The 14,891-nt window shown below is 39.0% G+C and overlaps 1 protein-coding gene across 1 annotated transcript in view; it reads left to right on the plus strand.

Moving 5' to 3' along the window:
* LOC126268141 (small G protein signaling modulator 3 homolog) overlaps nucleotides 1-14,891 on the plus strand; it is a 183,668-nt gene that overhangs the window by 88,661 nt on the left and 80,116 nt on the right. The window contains exon 10 of the mRNA XM_049973672.1: nucleotides 13,001-13,098. Coding sequence (XP_049829629.1) covers nucleotides 13,001-13,098 — 98 coding nt within the window. The remainder of the gene's footprint in view (nucleotides 1-13,000; nucleotides 13,099-14,891) is intronic.

The following is a 14,891-nucleotide window of genomic DNA, read 5'->3' on the forward strand; positions in this document are numbered from 1 at the left end:
AAACCCGGTAACAACATAACAGGCATGCACGGTGGATACAAACAGAAACAGACACATACAAGATGATACCACAGATGCCTGAAATGATAATTTTGCAACATGAAGTTAGCCGAGTAATTAATTCTACGCACAATTGGAAAGCCCCTGGAAAAGATAAAATAGCAAATTTCTGGCTAAAGTAGTTCACCTCAACACATTCAAATCTAACTAAATTATTTAACAATGTAAATAAAATAGAAAGAAACTTCCAAATGGGAAAATATATTAAAAAACAAAGATTCCAAGACTTACCAAGCGGGAAAGTGCCGGTAGAAAGGCACAATAAAATCACACACACACACACACACACACACACACACACACACACACACACACACACAAAATTACGAGCTTTCGCAACTGGTGATTGCTTCATCAGGAATGAGGGAAGGAGAAGAAAAGATGAAAGGATGTGGGTTTTTGGGTCAGGAACCACTCCAATCCCGGGAGCGGAAAGACTTACCTTAAGGGGGAAAAAAGGATAGGTATATACTAGCGCGCGCCCACACGCATGCACGCAAGCAGACATCTGCTTCAGCTCGTAATTTTGTGTGTGTTATTTTATTGTGCGCGCGCTCGCACGCACGCGCACGCAAGCAGACATCTGCTTCAGCTCGTAATTTTGTGTGTGTGTTATTTTATTGTGCCTTTCTACCGGTGCTTTCCCGCTTGGTAAGTCTTGGAATCTTTGTTTTTAATATAAATTATTTAACAGTTATATTGCAGACACATACACAGTCCCTGATATACTTACACAAGGAATAACGTATCTGAAACCTAAAGATAAAGCAGACATGGCAACACAGAACAAAATTATAAATGAAGAACAGAAAGGCTGCTGCAAAGGAGCATGAGGATGTAAAGAGCAACTGATAATAGATGCAAAGGTGACATACCAAGCTAAAACTAAACAAAGGTCGCTAAATTTCGCATACATTGATTACCAAAAAGCTTTTGATAGTGTACCCCACTCATGGTTACAACAAATACTGGAAATCTACAAAGTAGATCCTAAATTGATACAGTTCCTAAACACAGCAATGAAGAATTGGAAATCCACACTTAATATCCAAACAAATTCAAATATCACATCATAGCCAATACAGATTAAGTGTGAATATACCAGAGAGACTCATTAAGTCCTTTCCAGTTCTGCCTTGCTCTGAATCCACTATCCAACATGATAAATAATACAAATTATGGATATAATATTACTGGAACATACCAACACAAAATCACACATTTGCTATACATGGATGATCTAAAAGTACTGGCAGCAACAACTCAACCAATTACTAAAGATAACAGAAGTATTCAGCAATGATATAAATATGGATTTTGGAACAGACAAATGTAAGAAAAATAGCATAGTCAAGGAAAACACACTAAACAAGAAGCATAGAAGCAATGGAAAAAGATGCCTTTATATATTAGCACAACTAATCGAAATATCCATACCCAATACAACAAATATACAGAAGATAACAGGAGAAACATTTGAAAAATACATCCAACTGGCTGAGGAACTCAAGGACATGTGACCGAGCGAAGTGGCGCAGTGGTTAGCACACTGGACTCGCATTCGGGAGGATGACGGTTCAATCCCGTCTCCAGCCATCCTTATATAGGTCTTCCGTGATTTCCCTAAATCGTTTCAGGCAAATGCCGGGATGGTTCCTTTGAAAGGGCACGGCCGATTTCCTTTCCCATCCTTCCCTAACCCGAGCTTGCACTCCGTCTCTAATGACCTCGCTGTCGACGGGACGTTAAACAGTAACCACCTCCACCAAGGACATGTGGCATCAGGATAAAGTTGACATTATACCAATTATACTATCAACTACAGGAGTCATACCACACAATATCCACCAGTACATCAATGCAATACGGCTACTCCAAACATATATATATATATATATATATATATATATATATATATATATATATATATATATATAAAACTACAGAAATCTATAATTATTGAGCCATGTTCAACTATCCGAAAGTTCCTAAATGCAATGTAACATATACCGCACAGTTAAACCAGGCATAATGTCTGAGAAAGGCAAGAAATAACAATGTCTTAGTCGCTTATCTCAGTGGATTTCCTGATTTGCAGACCATATTTTTGCTGAGGTGATCCCCCATCAGTGTCAGCACATACTAGTGCTTACATACTTTTGTTACCATGTCACGTGCCCGCAACACCACCATGTGGCATCAAACATCGTTGTGGGAAGTGGTCATAATATTTTGGTTTATCAGTGTATGGTATGATTTTGTAGATACCACCATAACAAATGTGCTGGCAGCTTAGAACACTTGCAGAGATATTGTAAGACAAAGAACACTGACGAGTATGAAAAACAAGGCCTAATAAATAGGTGTACATTGTCACAGTGATTCTATTATTTTGTCTGTTCCTGTATGTGACATGATTTTTCATATATGTAATAATAAAGTTTAGAGGGAAAGATATTGATGTTATTATGAAAGTAGTCTTTTGCTGTACTGAAAAGCCTGTTCAGTGGCAATCCTAAAACACTGAAGAACGTTAAGGATACTATAACATCAAGAATATTCTGTTGTAAGACTACAGCAGTAATCCTGCCTCTGTTTCGTGAATAAACTACATTGCAAAATAAAAATTCAAAATTTCCTTGTGTTTAAACTCTGTTTCTCATAGGTTAGGTTTGTCACTTTCACCATTGTTGAAGATGGAGAAGTCATAGCTTTCAGTTATATTCTAACAGCCTTCAAATTTTACATCATATTGGTGTAAGAAACTAAAATAATAACCAATGTTTTAAGAAAATGTTTGCTTTTACAACAGCTTCAAGCAAAATAACTCTTATGTAATAAATGTACAATCAGAATAAGTTCCTCAAAACATTTTCAATAGTGAATGCTTGTGCCTTTATTGTATTTTTTAGATTCAAAGACAGCTGTTTTCTTTATTATACAGATCTGTCAAAATGGTGAAATAATGCTCATACTCATGCATACACACAGCTTGAAATAAAACTAAAGTATTTATGAGGTTGCCTACATTGCCTTTGTTTTGTGTAAGATTAAACTGCTTTTTGAGTTATGTGCTTTGCATGCTTCCTTCGATTCTCTGTGTAATAAAGCTTTGAAATGTTGATCCATTTTCCACCCAGCCTAGCCCCCTCCTCTCTCTCAACTCAAGTAATTTTAGACATATCTCGTGTAATATATTTTTTAATTATGGATACCATGATAATTTCTAATTGATCTGACTTTGAATATATTGCCTCACATTTTACCATAACAAAATCTTGTGTACAAAATACATACCAAATAAAACTGACATTCAGTCAAGTTTACCCACAGCTAGTGTCCATGTATTTTGTGGCAGAGGGTATGTTAAGACAGCTGTCGTTACTGGATGTATTATTTTTTACATAACATGGAGAAAGAATATCTTGAGTTAAAATACCTGTTTTCTGAAGGATCTGTGACATTTTCCCAGATCTGTGACTAGTTTTCAGATCTGTGACTAGTTTTCAGATCTGTGACTAGTTTTCAGATCTGTGACTAGTTTTCAGATCTGTGACTAGTTTTCAGATCTGTGACTAGTTTTCAGATCTGTGACTAGTTTTCAGATCTGTGACTAGTTTTCAGATCTGTGACTAGTTTTCAGATCTGTGACTAGTTTTCAGATCTGTGACTAGTTTTCAGATCTGTGACTAGTTTTCAGATCTGTGACTAGTTTTCAGATCTGTGACTAGTTTTCAGATCTGTGACTAGTTTTCAGATCTGTGACTAGTTTTCAGATCTGTGACTAGTTTTCAGATCTGTGACTAGTTTTCAGATCTGTGACTAGTTTTCAGATCTGTGACTAGTTTTCAGATCTCAGCATACACTAAATGTTGTTTTACTACTGCAGACAGGGTAGGTTGCATCAACATATGGAAGGTATTATAGTCAATGATGTAAATAAAATAGAAAGAAACTTCCACATGGGAAAAATATTAAAAACAAAGATTCCAAGACTTACCAAGCGGGAAAGCGCCGGTAGATAGGCACAATGAATAAAACGCACAAATACACACACAGAATTTCGAGCTTTCGCAACCGGCGGCTGCTTCGTCAGGAAAGAGGCTGCAATCCTTCTTTCCATCAGTCCTTATACCAGTTCCAAACAGCACAATCCATAACCCTCACCCGCCTAATCCTTCACCTATACATCGACTCGGCCAATGAACACACCCGTCAACTCCTATCCCAAATCAAAGTCCTCAATCTTTCCTCTCCCACATCCACACCGGCTGTACATAGCTTCCTCCTACAGGCCAACCGCAAATTAGAACAGCATGCCACCCTCCACCTCAAAAAAACTATCCAATCTCCTGGTTTCCCACCACCGGAAAGGCAACTCACTCACCCTCCACAACCTTTCCAACAAACCTCAACCTCCTCTTATTGCACACAGACCCAGTCTCTCCCATCTACTCAATCTCCCACTTTCAGCTCCACTCCCCCCAACACCTCAAAATTCTAGTCAACACAATCTGGAACCTCAACACCCCAATTCAGTTGTTAACCTTTCCTCCAAACCCCTCTCCCAATCCGAAACCTCTGTCCTATCCAAAGGCCTCACCTTTAGCCCCACTCCCAGGTTCAACCAAACTGCCCTTGTCAAAGATTTACTGACCTACACTCGTAGTCTCTGCTGGAAATATCACTTTGCCACGAAGAAAAATAATCCTGATCCCACTCCTAATGATCCAACTCCCCAAGACACTATCCAAATTGAACCCTGCCTGGAACAGTTCCGTCCTCCATCACAGTGGGACCCACCTCCTCTTCCTCAAAATCACTCTCTCCAAACCTTCCAGGAATTTCTCACTTCCAGACTTCCCTCTCAATCTTTCTTGAAAAACCTTAATCCTACTTCCAACATCATCACAGCTGAAGCCCAGGCTATTCGTGATCTGAAAGCTGACCGATCGATCCATCATCATTCTTCCGGCTGACAGGGGTTCCACGACTGTGGTACTTGATTGTTGGGAGTATGTGGCTGAGGGACTGCATCAGCTTTCAGATGACTCTACATACAAAGTTTGCCAAGGTAATCCCATTCCTGATGTCCAGGCGGAGCTTCAAGGAATCCTCAGAACCTTAGGCCCCCTACAAAACCTTTCACCTGACCCCATCAAAATCCTGACCCCACCGACACCTCGCACTCCTACCTTCTACGTACTTCCTAAAATTCACAAACCCAAACATCCTGGCCGCCCCATTGTAGCTGGTTACCAAGCCCCCCACAGAACGTATCTCTGCCTACATAGATAAACACCTTCAACCCATTGCATGCAGTCTCCCATCCTTCATCAAAGACACCAACCACTTTCTCGAACGCCTGGAATCCGTACCCAGTCTGTTACCCCCGGAAACAATCCTTGTAACCATTGATGCCACTTCCCTATACACAAATATCCCGCACGTCCAGGGCCTCGCTGCAATGGAGCACCTCCTTTCACGCCGATCACCTGCCACCCTACCAAAAACCTCTTTCCTCGTCACCTTAACCAGCTTCATCCTGACCCACAACTTCTTCACTTTTGAAGGCCAGACATACCAACAATTAAAGGGAACAGCCATGGGTACCAGGATGGGCCCCTCGTATGCCAACCAATTTATGGGTCGCTTAGAGGAAGCCTTCTTGGTTACCCAAGCCTGCCAACCCAAAGTTTGGTACATATTTATTGATGACATCTTCATGATCTGGACTCACAGTGAAGAACAACTCCAGAATTTCCTCTCCAACCTCAACTCCTTGGGTTCCATCAGATTCACCTGGTCCTACTACAAATCCCATGCCACTTTCCTTGACGTTGACCTCCATTTGTCCAATGGCCAGCTTCACACATCTGTCCACATCAAACCCACCAACAAGCAACAGTACCTCCACATTTCCAAATGTGTGGCAGTCAGGATGTTAATATGTGTTACTAACCTCACACTCACCCTTCCTCTCACCTACATCTGTCCTCATCCTTTCCACCTCCAGCTTTCCAGGTGACTTAGTCCTACTTAATCTGGATAAAGAAGGTTCCACTGGACAAAGATGATACTAACTTTAATAAACTGTGACTACACATACCTGTGTCTGAAAGTTTAGTGGTGAAATAAATTGGGTACTACATACCTTACTCTGGCCTCAGTAAAGTTATCGGTTTGTTGTGGACATTGTTGGCTAGGAATAGAAAATGCAGACTTCTGTATTGTTGAAAGGCAAATATAATATTGCCAATATAAAACTAGGTGAACAAATACAGGATTCTCACAATGTATTATAGACTACAAAAATGAATGCGTAGCTACCAGCCGGGTACAGGTCTTTGTCTGATGCTGGATGGGCAGTGTTTGTTAGTTTGTTGCATATTGCATCAAGTTCTCATCTGGTCTTGTAAAGCTGTTTGGTCTGTTTTTAAAAAACCATATTAATAGCAATCTAAGTCTTTTTCAGTATGATATTGTTTTATGTAGTGAAGTACTATAAGGATGAAATTACACGAGTGTTAAATCACATCTTGATAAGATTTCAGTCATGTGATGATTGGCAATTTACTTTAAATCTGGTAAAACATTAAATAGCATTTTTCACTAAATGCAAAGATGTAGGACCATGTGATTACAATATCAGTTGGTTACAACTGTGGGCAGGTCATACAAAATCTGGGTATAAAAATTTGTAAGTCTGTGATATGAAGTGGAATAATCACATAGGCTCACTCAAAGGTAGAGTGGGTGCAATTCACTGTTATGATAAAGGGGAAATGTAATAAGATAACTATGAACATCCAACAAAAGCTTACCCATAAAGTTTCAAGAGATGTTATTAAATGAGAAGTCTTAAGAATATTGTACAACCCCTTATGTATCACTTCCATATGGATAGCAAATCTAAGGTTACACAATTATAGCTGTCATTCTTCCAATACTTTACAGGTTAATGGAACAGGAAGAAATATATGGTACAGTGTAAAATGCCCTCTGCCATGCATTACAGTTGGATGTAAGGTATAGACGCAAATGAAAGGCCATTTATAAAGCACTATATGTATCTTCTCCACTGCTTCGGGTGAATGATTGAATCAGATTATATGTTGGTACAATCCAGCAAGCAAGCTCTCCCAAAATTTGATGGGATAATCATACTTAAATAACTAAAACTTTTGCCTGAATATGTATGTATTCACTCAGAATAGACTGGAGAAGCACAGTGCCACCATTTGCTACAATTTTGTTCTGCATTAATAAGATATAAATTCTCCTCTATCAAATCAAGAACAAGGTCAGAATTTTGTCTTCGTTATGTGAGATTGCGAAGACTCAAACTGTAAAGCTTGGATTTCTCACGATTTTCCTAAATCATTTAAGGCTAATACTGGTATGAGACTGAGGGAAGATTAAGTTACTTTCCTGACTCTATTCAGTTGGAATTTGTAGGTCATATGTAATGGCCTTGTCATTTCTGGGCACTTTAATCCTTCTGTTTCATCCTTGTCTGTATACATTTGTGCTTTATCAGTTGGAAATGGAATTTTTCTTAGCTGTCAGTTGATGTCCTCATTTCACATGTTGACTGCTGTGTGGCTACCAGTGGCCACAGCAGAGCCTCGTGCCAAAGGCTGTGTGAGTGAAACCTCCATCACTAAGTGTGTGACAGTCAGTGTGTTAAAGATATTAAATGACTGTTTTCATCTGTTCACATTGACACAGAGAAACATTGTTTACTACTAGTTTGACTTTGGAAGCAAGATCGACTGATACACCAAGCATGAACCTTTTCTTAATCTGCAGGCCATTCTTCACTGTTGCCAATGAATACCTGGTTGGCTGCATAATCCTGAATGTGTAATGCAGGAAACTTCAGAGGAATGAAATTTACAGGCAGAAGACAGTCAAATGAAATACTTTTGAACACAGTTTTCAGAAAAAGTCTTGAGCAGGTAGCTCACAAGCCCGCACACAGTCGAAACAGTTAAGACCTTGTAGCTACAATTGGGCTGAACCTTATCAACAATGTCAGTATAGAAACCGGGATTAGTGATCATGATATTGTTATAGCAACTATGAGTATGAAACTTCACAACTCAGTCAAGAAGGCTAGGAGAGAGCATCTGCTAGATAAAACAGAGAAGCAGTTGTCATAATGTCACTTAAACAGTGAACTGACATCACTTAGTTCCAGTGAGACAGATGTAGGGGAAGTAAGCAAATTGCAAATCGTGCCCTGGAGAGTTCTGTTCTTAGTAAGTGGATGTAGGATGGAAAAGATCTACCATGTTTTAATAATGGAATTCGGAAGACACTGAGGGAGTAGAAGCCTTTGCACTCTGTCCAAAAGAGAATGCTCAAATGACTACAAGTGAAGATTAGTAGAGATTCGTGCATCTATGAAAAGATGTGTGTGCAAAGTATAGAACTACTTCCACCATCAATCCATAGCAGAAGGTGTTGCAGAGAACCTAAGAAAATTCTGGCTGTATGTAAAATCATTAAGTGATGTAAGGCTTCCATCCAGCCACTTGTTGGCCAGTCTGGTGTGGCAGTTGAGGAGAGCAAAAAGAAAGCTGTAGTTTTAAATTTAACGTTCAAGAAATTGTTCACACAGGAGAATTGTGAAAACATACCATGACGTGATTGTTGGACAGACTCTTGTATGGTCGCCACAGAAATAAGCATACCTGGCATAGAGAAACACCTGAAAGATTTAAAAGCAAGTAAATCACCAGGTCCAGATGGAATTCCAGTTCAGTTTTACAAAGAGTACTCCACGGCATTGGCCCCTTACCTAGCCTACATTTATCATGGATATCTCTTGCCCAGCACGAAGTCCCAGGTGAGTGGAAAAAAGTGCAGGTGACTCCAGTATATAAGAAGCGTAAAAGAACAGACCCGCAAAATTACACACTAATATCACTAACTTTGGTTTGCTGCAGAATTCTGAACATATTCTCAGCTCAAATATATTAAGCTTGCTTGAGACAGAGAAGCTTATTTCCGTGAATCAGCATGGTTTTAGAAAGCATCGCTCATGCGGAACTCAGCGTGCCCTTTTTTCACATGATATGCTGAGAACTATAGATGAAGGGCAACAGGCAGATTTCACATTTCTAGATTTCTGCAAAGCATTTGACATGGTGACCCATTGCAGGCTGATAATGAAGGTACACGCATATGGAATAAGTTCACAGATATGCGTGTGTCTGAAAGACTTCCTAAATAATAGAATCTAATATGTTGTCCTCAACGGTGAGTGATCATCAGAGACAAGGGTGTCCTCATGAGTGTACCAGGGAAGTGTGATAGGTCCTGCTGTTGTTCTCCATGTACATAAATGATTTGGCGGACAGGTTGGGCAGCAATCTGCAATTGTTTGTTGATGATGCTATGGTGCTTGATAAGGTATCGAAGTGGAGTGAGTCTAGGCAGATACAAGATGACTTGGGCATAATTTCTTAGTTGGTGTGACAAAAGTTAGCTAACTCTAAATGTGGAAAATTGTAAGTTAATGTAGATGAGTAGGAAGAACAAACCTATAATGTTTAGATACAGTATTACTAGTGTTCTGCTTGAGATAGTCAAGTTGTTTTAATATTTGGGTGTAAGGTTGCGAAGCAATAAGAGGTGAAGCAAGTATGTGAAAACTGTGGTAGGAAGGCAGATGGTCAGCTTAGGTTTATTGATAGAATTTTAGGGAAGTGTGGTTCACATGTAAAGGAGACCACATATAGCACGCTTGTGAAACATATTCTTGGGTACTGCTTGAGTGTTTGGGATCCATACCAGTTAGGACTGAAGGAAGACATTGAAGCAATTCAGAGCCAGGCTGCTAGATTTGTTACCAGTAGGTTTAAACAACACGTGTCATGGAAGTGCTTCGGGAACTCAAATGGAAATTCCTGGAGGGAAGGGAACATTGTTTTCAAGAAATACTATTGAGAAAATTTAGAGAATTGGCATTTGGAGCTTACTGCCGCACAATTCTACTGCTGCCAACATACATTGTGTATAAGGAGCGTGAAGAAAAGATACGAGAAATTAGGGCGCGTACAGAGGCATATACATAGTCATTTTTCCCACGTTCTATTTCCAAGTGGAACAGTTAGGAAAATGACTAGTAGTTGTACAGGGTACCCTCTGCCATGCACTGTACAGTGGCTTGCAGAGTATCTTTGTAGATGTAGATGTACAATGTATATCTTGATTTAACTGATGCAACAGACAATCCCTCATTTTGCTCTTGTGCCATTCAGGAATATACATATGTATAGACCAGACTGATGATAAACAAAACACTCACTTTGAATAAAGCATAAAAATCAAACAAATCTTTGCTACTTGGGTAAGCTACACATGAAATAGTTACAGTACTATATTTCCTGTCCAATATTAGGGAATAAATACACTGTACTTAAATGTGAAAACTTAAAGTTACTAATGAACTGTGTAGTACTGTATATTTGCTCTACGAAAACAGAAAAAAGCCGTGTGTTCTCCTAGGAGTAACTGGATGTGTTAGAACTTACCTGTTAACTGTTTCTGTAAACCATGAGAAGTTGCCACTTTTAGATGTGTGATATGTTCAAACGAAACAGCTTGTCTGAGAAAGAGAGAAAGCAGCTTAACCAATGAGTTGTGTGCTTTCATTCCCACTTTCATATTCCAGTGTGTCGGAATTTTATTCTGACTGTTCCTCCTAACGTTTTTCACTTGTATCCAATCCTGATTTGATGTTAGTTGCAATGACATGTGATGCAAAAATGATGGTCATTGATGCTTTAACACATTCACTGCCTCCAGCTAACAGCCATTTTATGACGACAAAAATCCAAAACACAATTTATTTTTAAAACGTTACTTCGTACTTAACACACATGTTCTGCTTTTGAGCAGTGCCAATTCATTGAGACTTTAAACTGTAAGTAGCATCAGAAATGCCATTCTGCAAGCGAGCATCGTGTGCCATTTCAATTTTGTGCAGATGATGCTATGAGCAGTCATTTCAATTAAATTTATAAATAGTTTGTCATATCATATCAACCTCTAGAGCTCTACTAGATCAAAGTGTACAATCGAGGTGAAAAGAGAATGCAAAAATGTCAAAGCAGCCTGCAATGCAGAAACCAACCACTCAGTCCCCTCCACCTTGGGAGAAATCACAGTACCTCTTCAAGGAATGAAATTGCCAAGAGACCATTATTTCCATGTTATCCATATTATATATCCACTTATAGGTAATATCTCAGGGCTTATCCTGTTACAGAGTAATTTTCCCAAAAGTTTGTAAATTATGCTGAACAGCTTCGTAGAGAATTATTTGTTTTTCCTGGGTGTAAGATAGTTAAACATATACCAATTGAAAAAGACACAGTTTCATCCTTTCTGAAACTGCTCAGATCAATTTCTATCATTAGCAACATTCATACAAGCTACCAAAAACAATTGAAAACATCAGCTATACAGCAGCATACATCACAAGTTTGAAGAAAGGATGTGATATTAAAGCTCGTGAAAGTGATCTACCTGTAAAATTACCATCAACCTAGTGAGCACTATGCTTTCTAATAGATGCATTCAAGTGACTGTGGGTAGTAGACCAAGCACTCAGATGAAGCTGAACAATGGCCTTCCACAGGGATCTGTTCTGGCTTCCATGTTATTCAGCCTACATATAGCTCATAGACCTGAAACAACTTCACAGAACTTTGGATATGCCGACAATTGACCCTGACAGTAAGTTGTAAACACATGGAAGCCACTGAGGACATATTGATGAAGGACCTGAAAAATGTAATGGAAAATATTTTTGCCATTGGAGATTGCAACCCAGTACCATAAAAACAGAAGTATCTACATTCCACCTCAACAGCAAGGTAGCAAGCAGAGAATTTAGTAATTAGGCTCTGCTCTGAGAACAAACTACTATACCACAATCAACATGCAAAATATTCAGGTGTTGCCTTGAATGGATCACTGAGCTTCAACACAACTGCCAAATTAGAACTTGCAGAAACTCACTGTCACTTAATGGAGCTTTTCAGGCTCTACGAACTTCAGTTTATCTGGAGGTGGAATACTGTGCACTTATTTGGTTCGACAGTATTCATACTAGCCGCACCAATATCCAACTAAATCAGACTATGAACCTATTGGCTATCCACACTAAGCAGTGTTGATCACCCCAGCTGTGACAAGTGAGATCGCTCATTAGAGAACTCAAAAATCCATCAAGACGTCCCCGACAGTGAAATAACCAGACTGCACTTTTAGACACCCATCCCTAAACAGTGAAACAATTTTGGATGAAAGTGGGTTATGTCTAAGTGATTGCTGGAAAGAGGAGTGGATCAGGCAGACATCCCCTGCCTTTCATAATACACCCTATGTTGCCACCACACCACCTAGATTTCAACAAGCCTTGCAAAATCTGAGCTACTGTAAATAGAATATGTACAGACTGTGGCAGATGTGCATACTCGCTATATAGATGGGAAAAAATAGCTTCACCCAAGTGAGATAATGGCGCTGATAGGCAAACCGTAAATCATATGGTTCAAGATTGTATATTGCCAGCCTTCTCTGGTGACTGGTCTGAGTTCTTGCATGCCACCAAAAAGGTGATAGAATACATCAGCAACATGGAAATTTGGCTGTAGTTGTGTTCCCATTTATTTTGTGGTTGTATATATTTTATACATTTGTGTATCTATTCTTTTTTTCTTTTTGTATCACCTGAATGTCTTACAAGCAACCTTAATGTCTATAGCATTATTTTCTCAAAAGTGGAATTTTTGCTGTTTCCACCAGTTTTTGTCACAAAACAAAGTTAGTTCTAATAAAGCTTTCAGCCTAACACTAGAATTGCTGTTCTTGATTTGAATAAAAGTTTGAGCATCATTCTGAAATAGTAATATTTTTCCAGGAGACAAATGAAGAAATCAAAATCAATGATTCAGTTGCTGCTATTTGGAGAGGAGACAACAGAGGAAGATATCAAATCAAAAAATATTCGTCAAACAGGTATGTAACACTTCTGCTAGTGACATTGTCAGTTAATGTATTACATTCTCCTTTATTTAATGTTTATGTTGATGGCAGTAGAACCATTCTGCAGTCGCCTTCAAATGCTGGTTCTCTAAATTTTCTCAGTAGCATTCTACGAAAAGAGTGCAGTCTTCCCTCCAGGGATTCCCCAGTTCAGGAAGCATCTCCATGTTGACTGAGCCTATCAGTTACAACTCTAGCAGCCCATCTCTGAATTACTTTGATGTCTTCCTTTAATCTGGTCCGGGGGAAATGCCAAACACTCAAGCAGTACTCAAGAATGGGTTGCACTAGTGTTCTGTACGTGGTCTCTTTACAGATGAATCACACTTTCCTAAAATTCTCACAATAAACCAAAGTCAACTGTTTGCCTTCCCTAGTACCAGCCCTACTTGTGCATTTTGTTTCATATTGCTTTGCAACATTATGCCTAGATATTTAAGCAACATGAATTTGTCAAGCAGCACATAACCCATGTTATATTCATATATTGCGGGCTTATTTTACCTATTCATGTGCATTAACTTACATTTTTCTACATTTAGGTCAAGCTGGCATCCATCACATCTTGCATCCTCGTACAGTCACTCAGTGATAAAACCTTCTCGTACCCTGCAGTATCCTCAACAAACAGCCACAGATTTTGTTTCCCCCTGTGTGTTAGATCATTTATGTACAATAGAAAACAAGAGAAGTCGTTCCATACTCATCTGGAGTACTTCTGATGATATCCTTGTCTCTGATGAACACATGCCATCAAGGATAACATACTGGATTCTATTACTTAAGAAGTCTTTGAGGCACTCATATATCTGGGAACTTATTTTCTATGCTCGTACCCTTATTAATAGTCTGGCTCTGTGTTAAACACCTTCCAGAAATATGGAATCTACTTGATGGCCCTCAGCCAAGGTTCACAGGATATCATGTGAGGAAAGAGCCAGCTGAATTTAGCACAAGTGATGCTCTCTAAAGTGTGGTGATTTGTAGACAGGAGATTTTCCGTCTCAAGAAAGTTTATTATATTTTAACTGAGAATATGTTCAAAAATTCTGCAGCAAACTTATGTTAATGATATTGGTCTGCAATTTTCTGGGTCCATTCTTTTACCCTTCTTATATATAGAAGTTGCCAGTGTCTTTTGCAATCAGTTGGAACTTTGCACTGGCCAAGAGGTTTATAATAAATGCAAACTAAGTACAGGGCCAACCGAATTATGATTCCATCCAGTCCTGATTATTTATTTATTTTCAACTTTTTCAGTTGCTTCTCTATGCCAGGGATAACTATTACTGTGTCCTCCATTAGGGAGTCTGTATGATGGTGTGTTTGTACAATCCTCCTGCAGGGATATCTTAAAAACTAAATTTAAAATGTCGGCTGTCCTTTTGCAGTCGTCACTAGCAACAGCAGACTAGTCAATGTGTGACTCGATAGAAGTCTTTGACCCACTTAGCGATTTTACTTAGGACAAGAATTTTCTCGAATTCTTGGCAAGAACTTTTGCTGAGGTAAAACTGTTTTAGTTGTTGTATGCTTCACACATTAATCGTTGCATGAATTTCCACTAACTTTCACCTGTCATTATTTGAGTTTTTCCAATACTCTCTGCTTCCTCAGCAATTTCTGGATTTTCTTATTAAACCTTGGTTAGTCTTTTCTATCCTTAGTCCACTTACTCGACTCATACTTGATACCCCCTCCAGAGCTTGGTTTACAATCTGTTTAAAATTTGCCGATAATTACTTTATGTCCATCACACTGAAACT

Source organism: Schistocerca gregaria, chromosome 4 (assembly GCF_023897955.1).
Source record: "Schistocerca gregaria isolate iqSchGreg1 chromosome 4, iqSchGreg1.2, whole genome shotgun sequence".
Taxonomy (NCBI): Eukaryota; Metazoa; Arthropoda; class Insecta; order Orthoptera; family Acrididae; genus Schistocerca; species Schistocerca gregaria.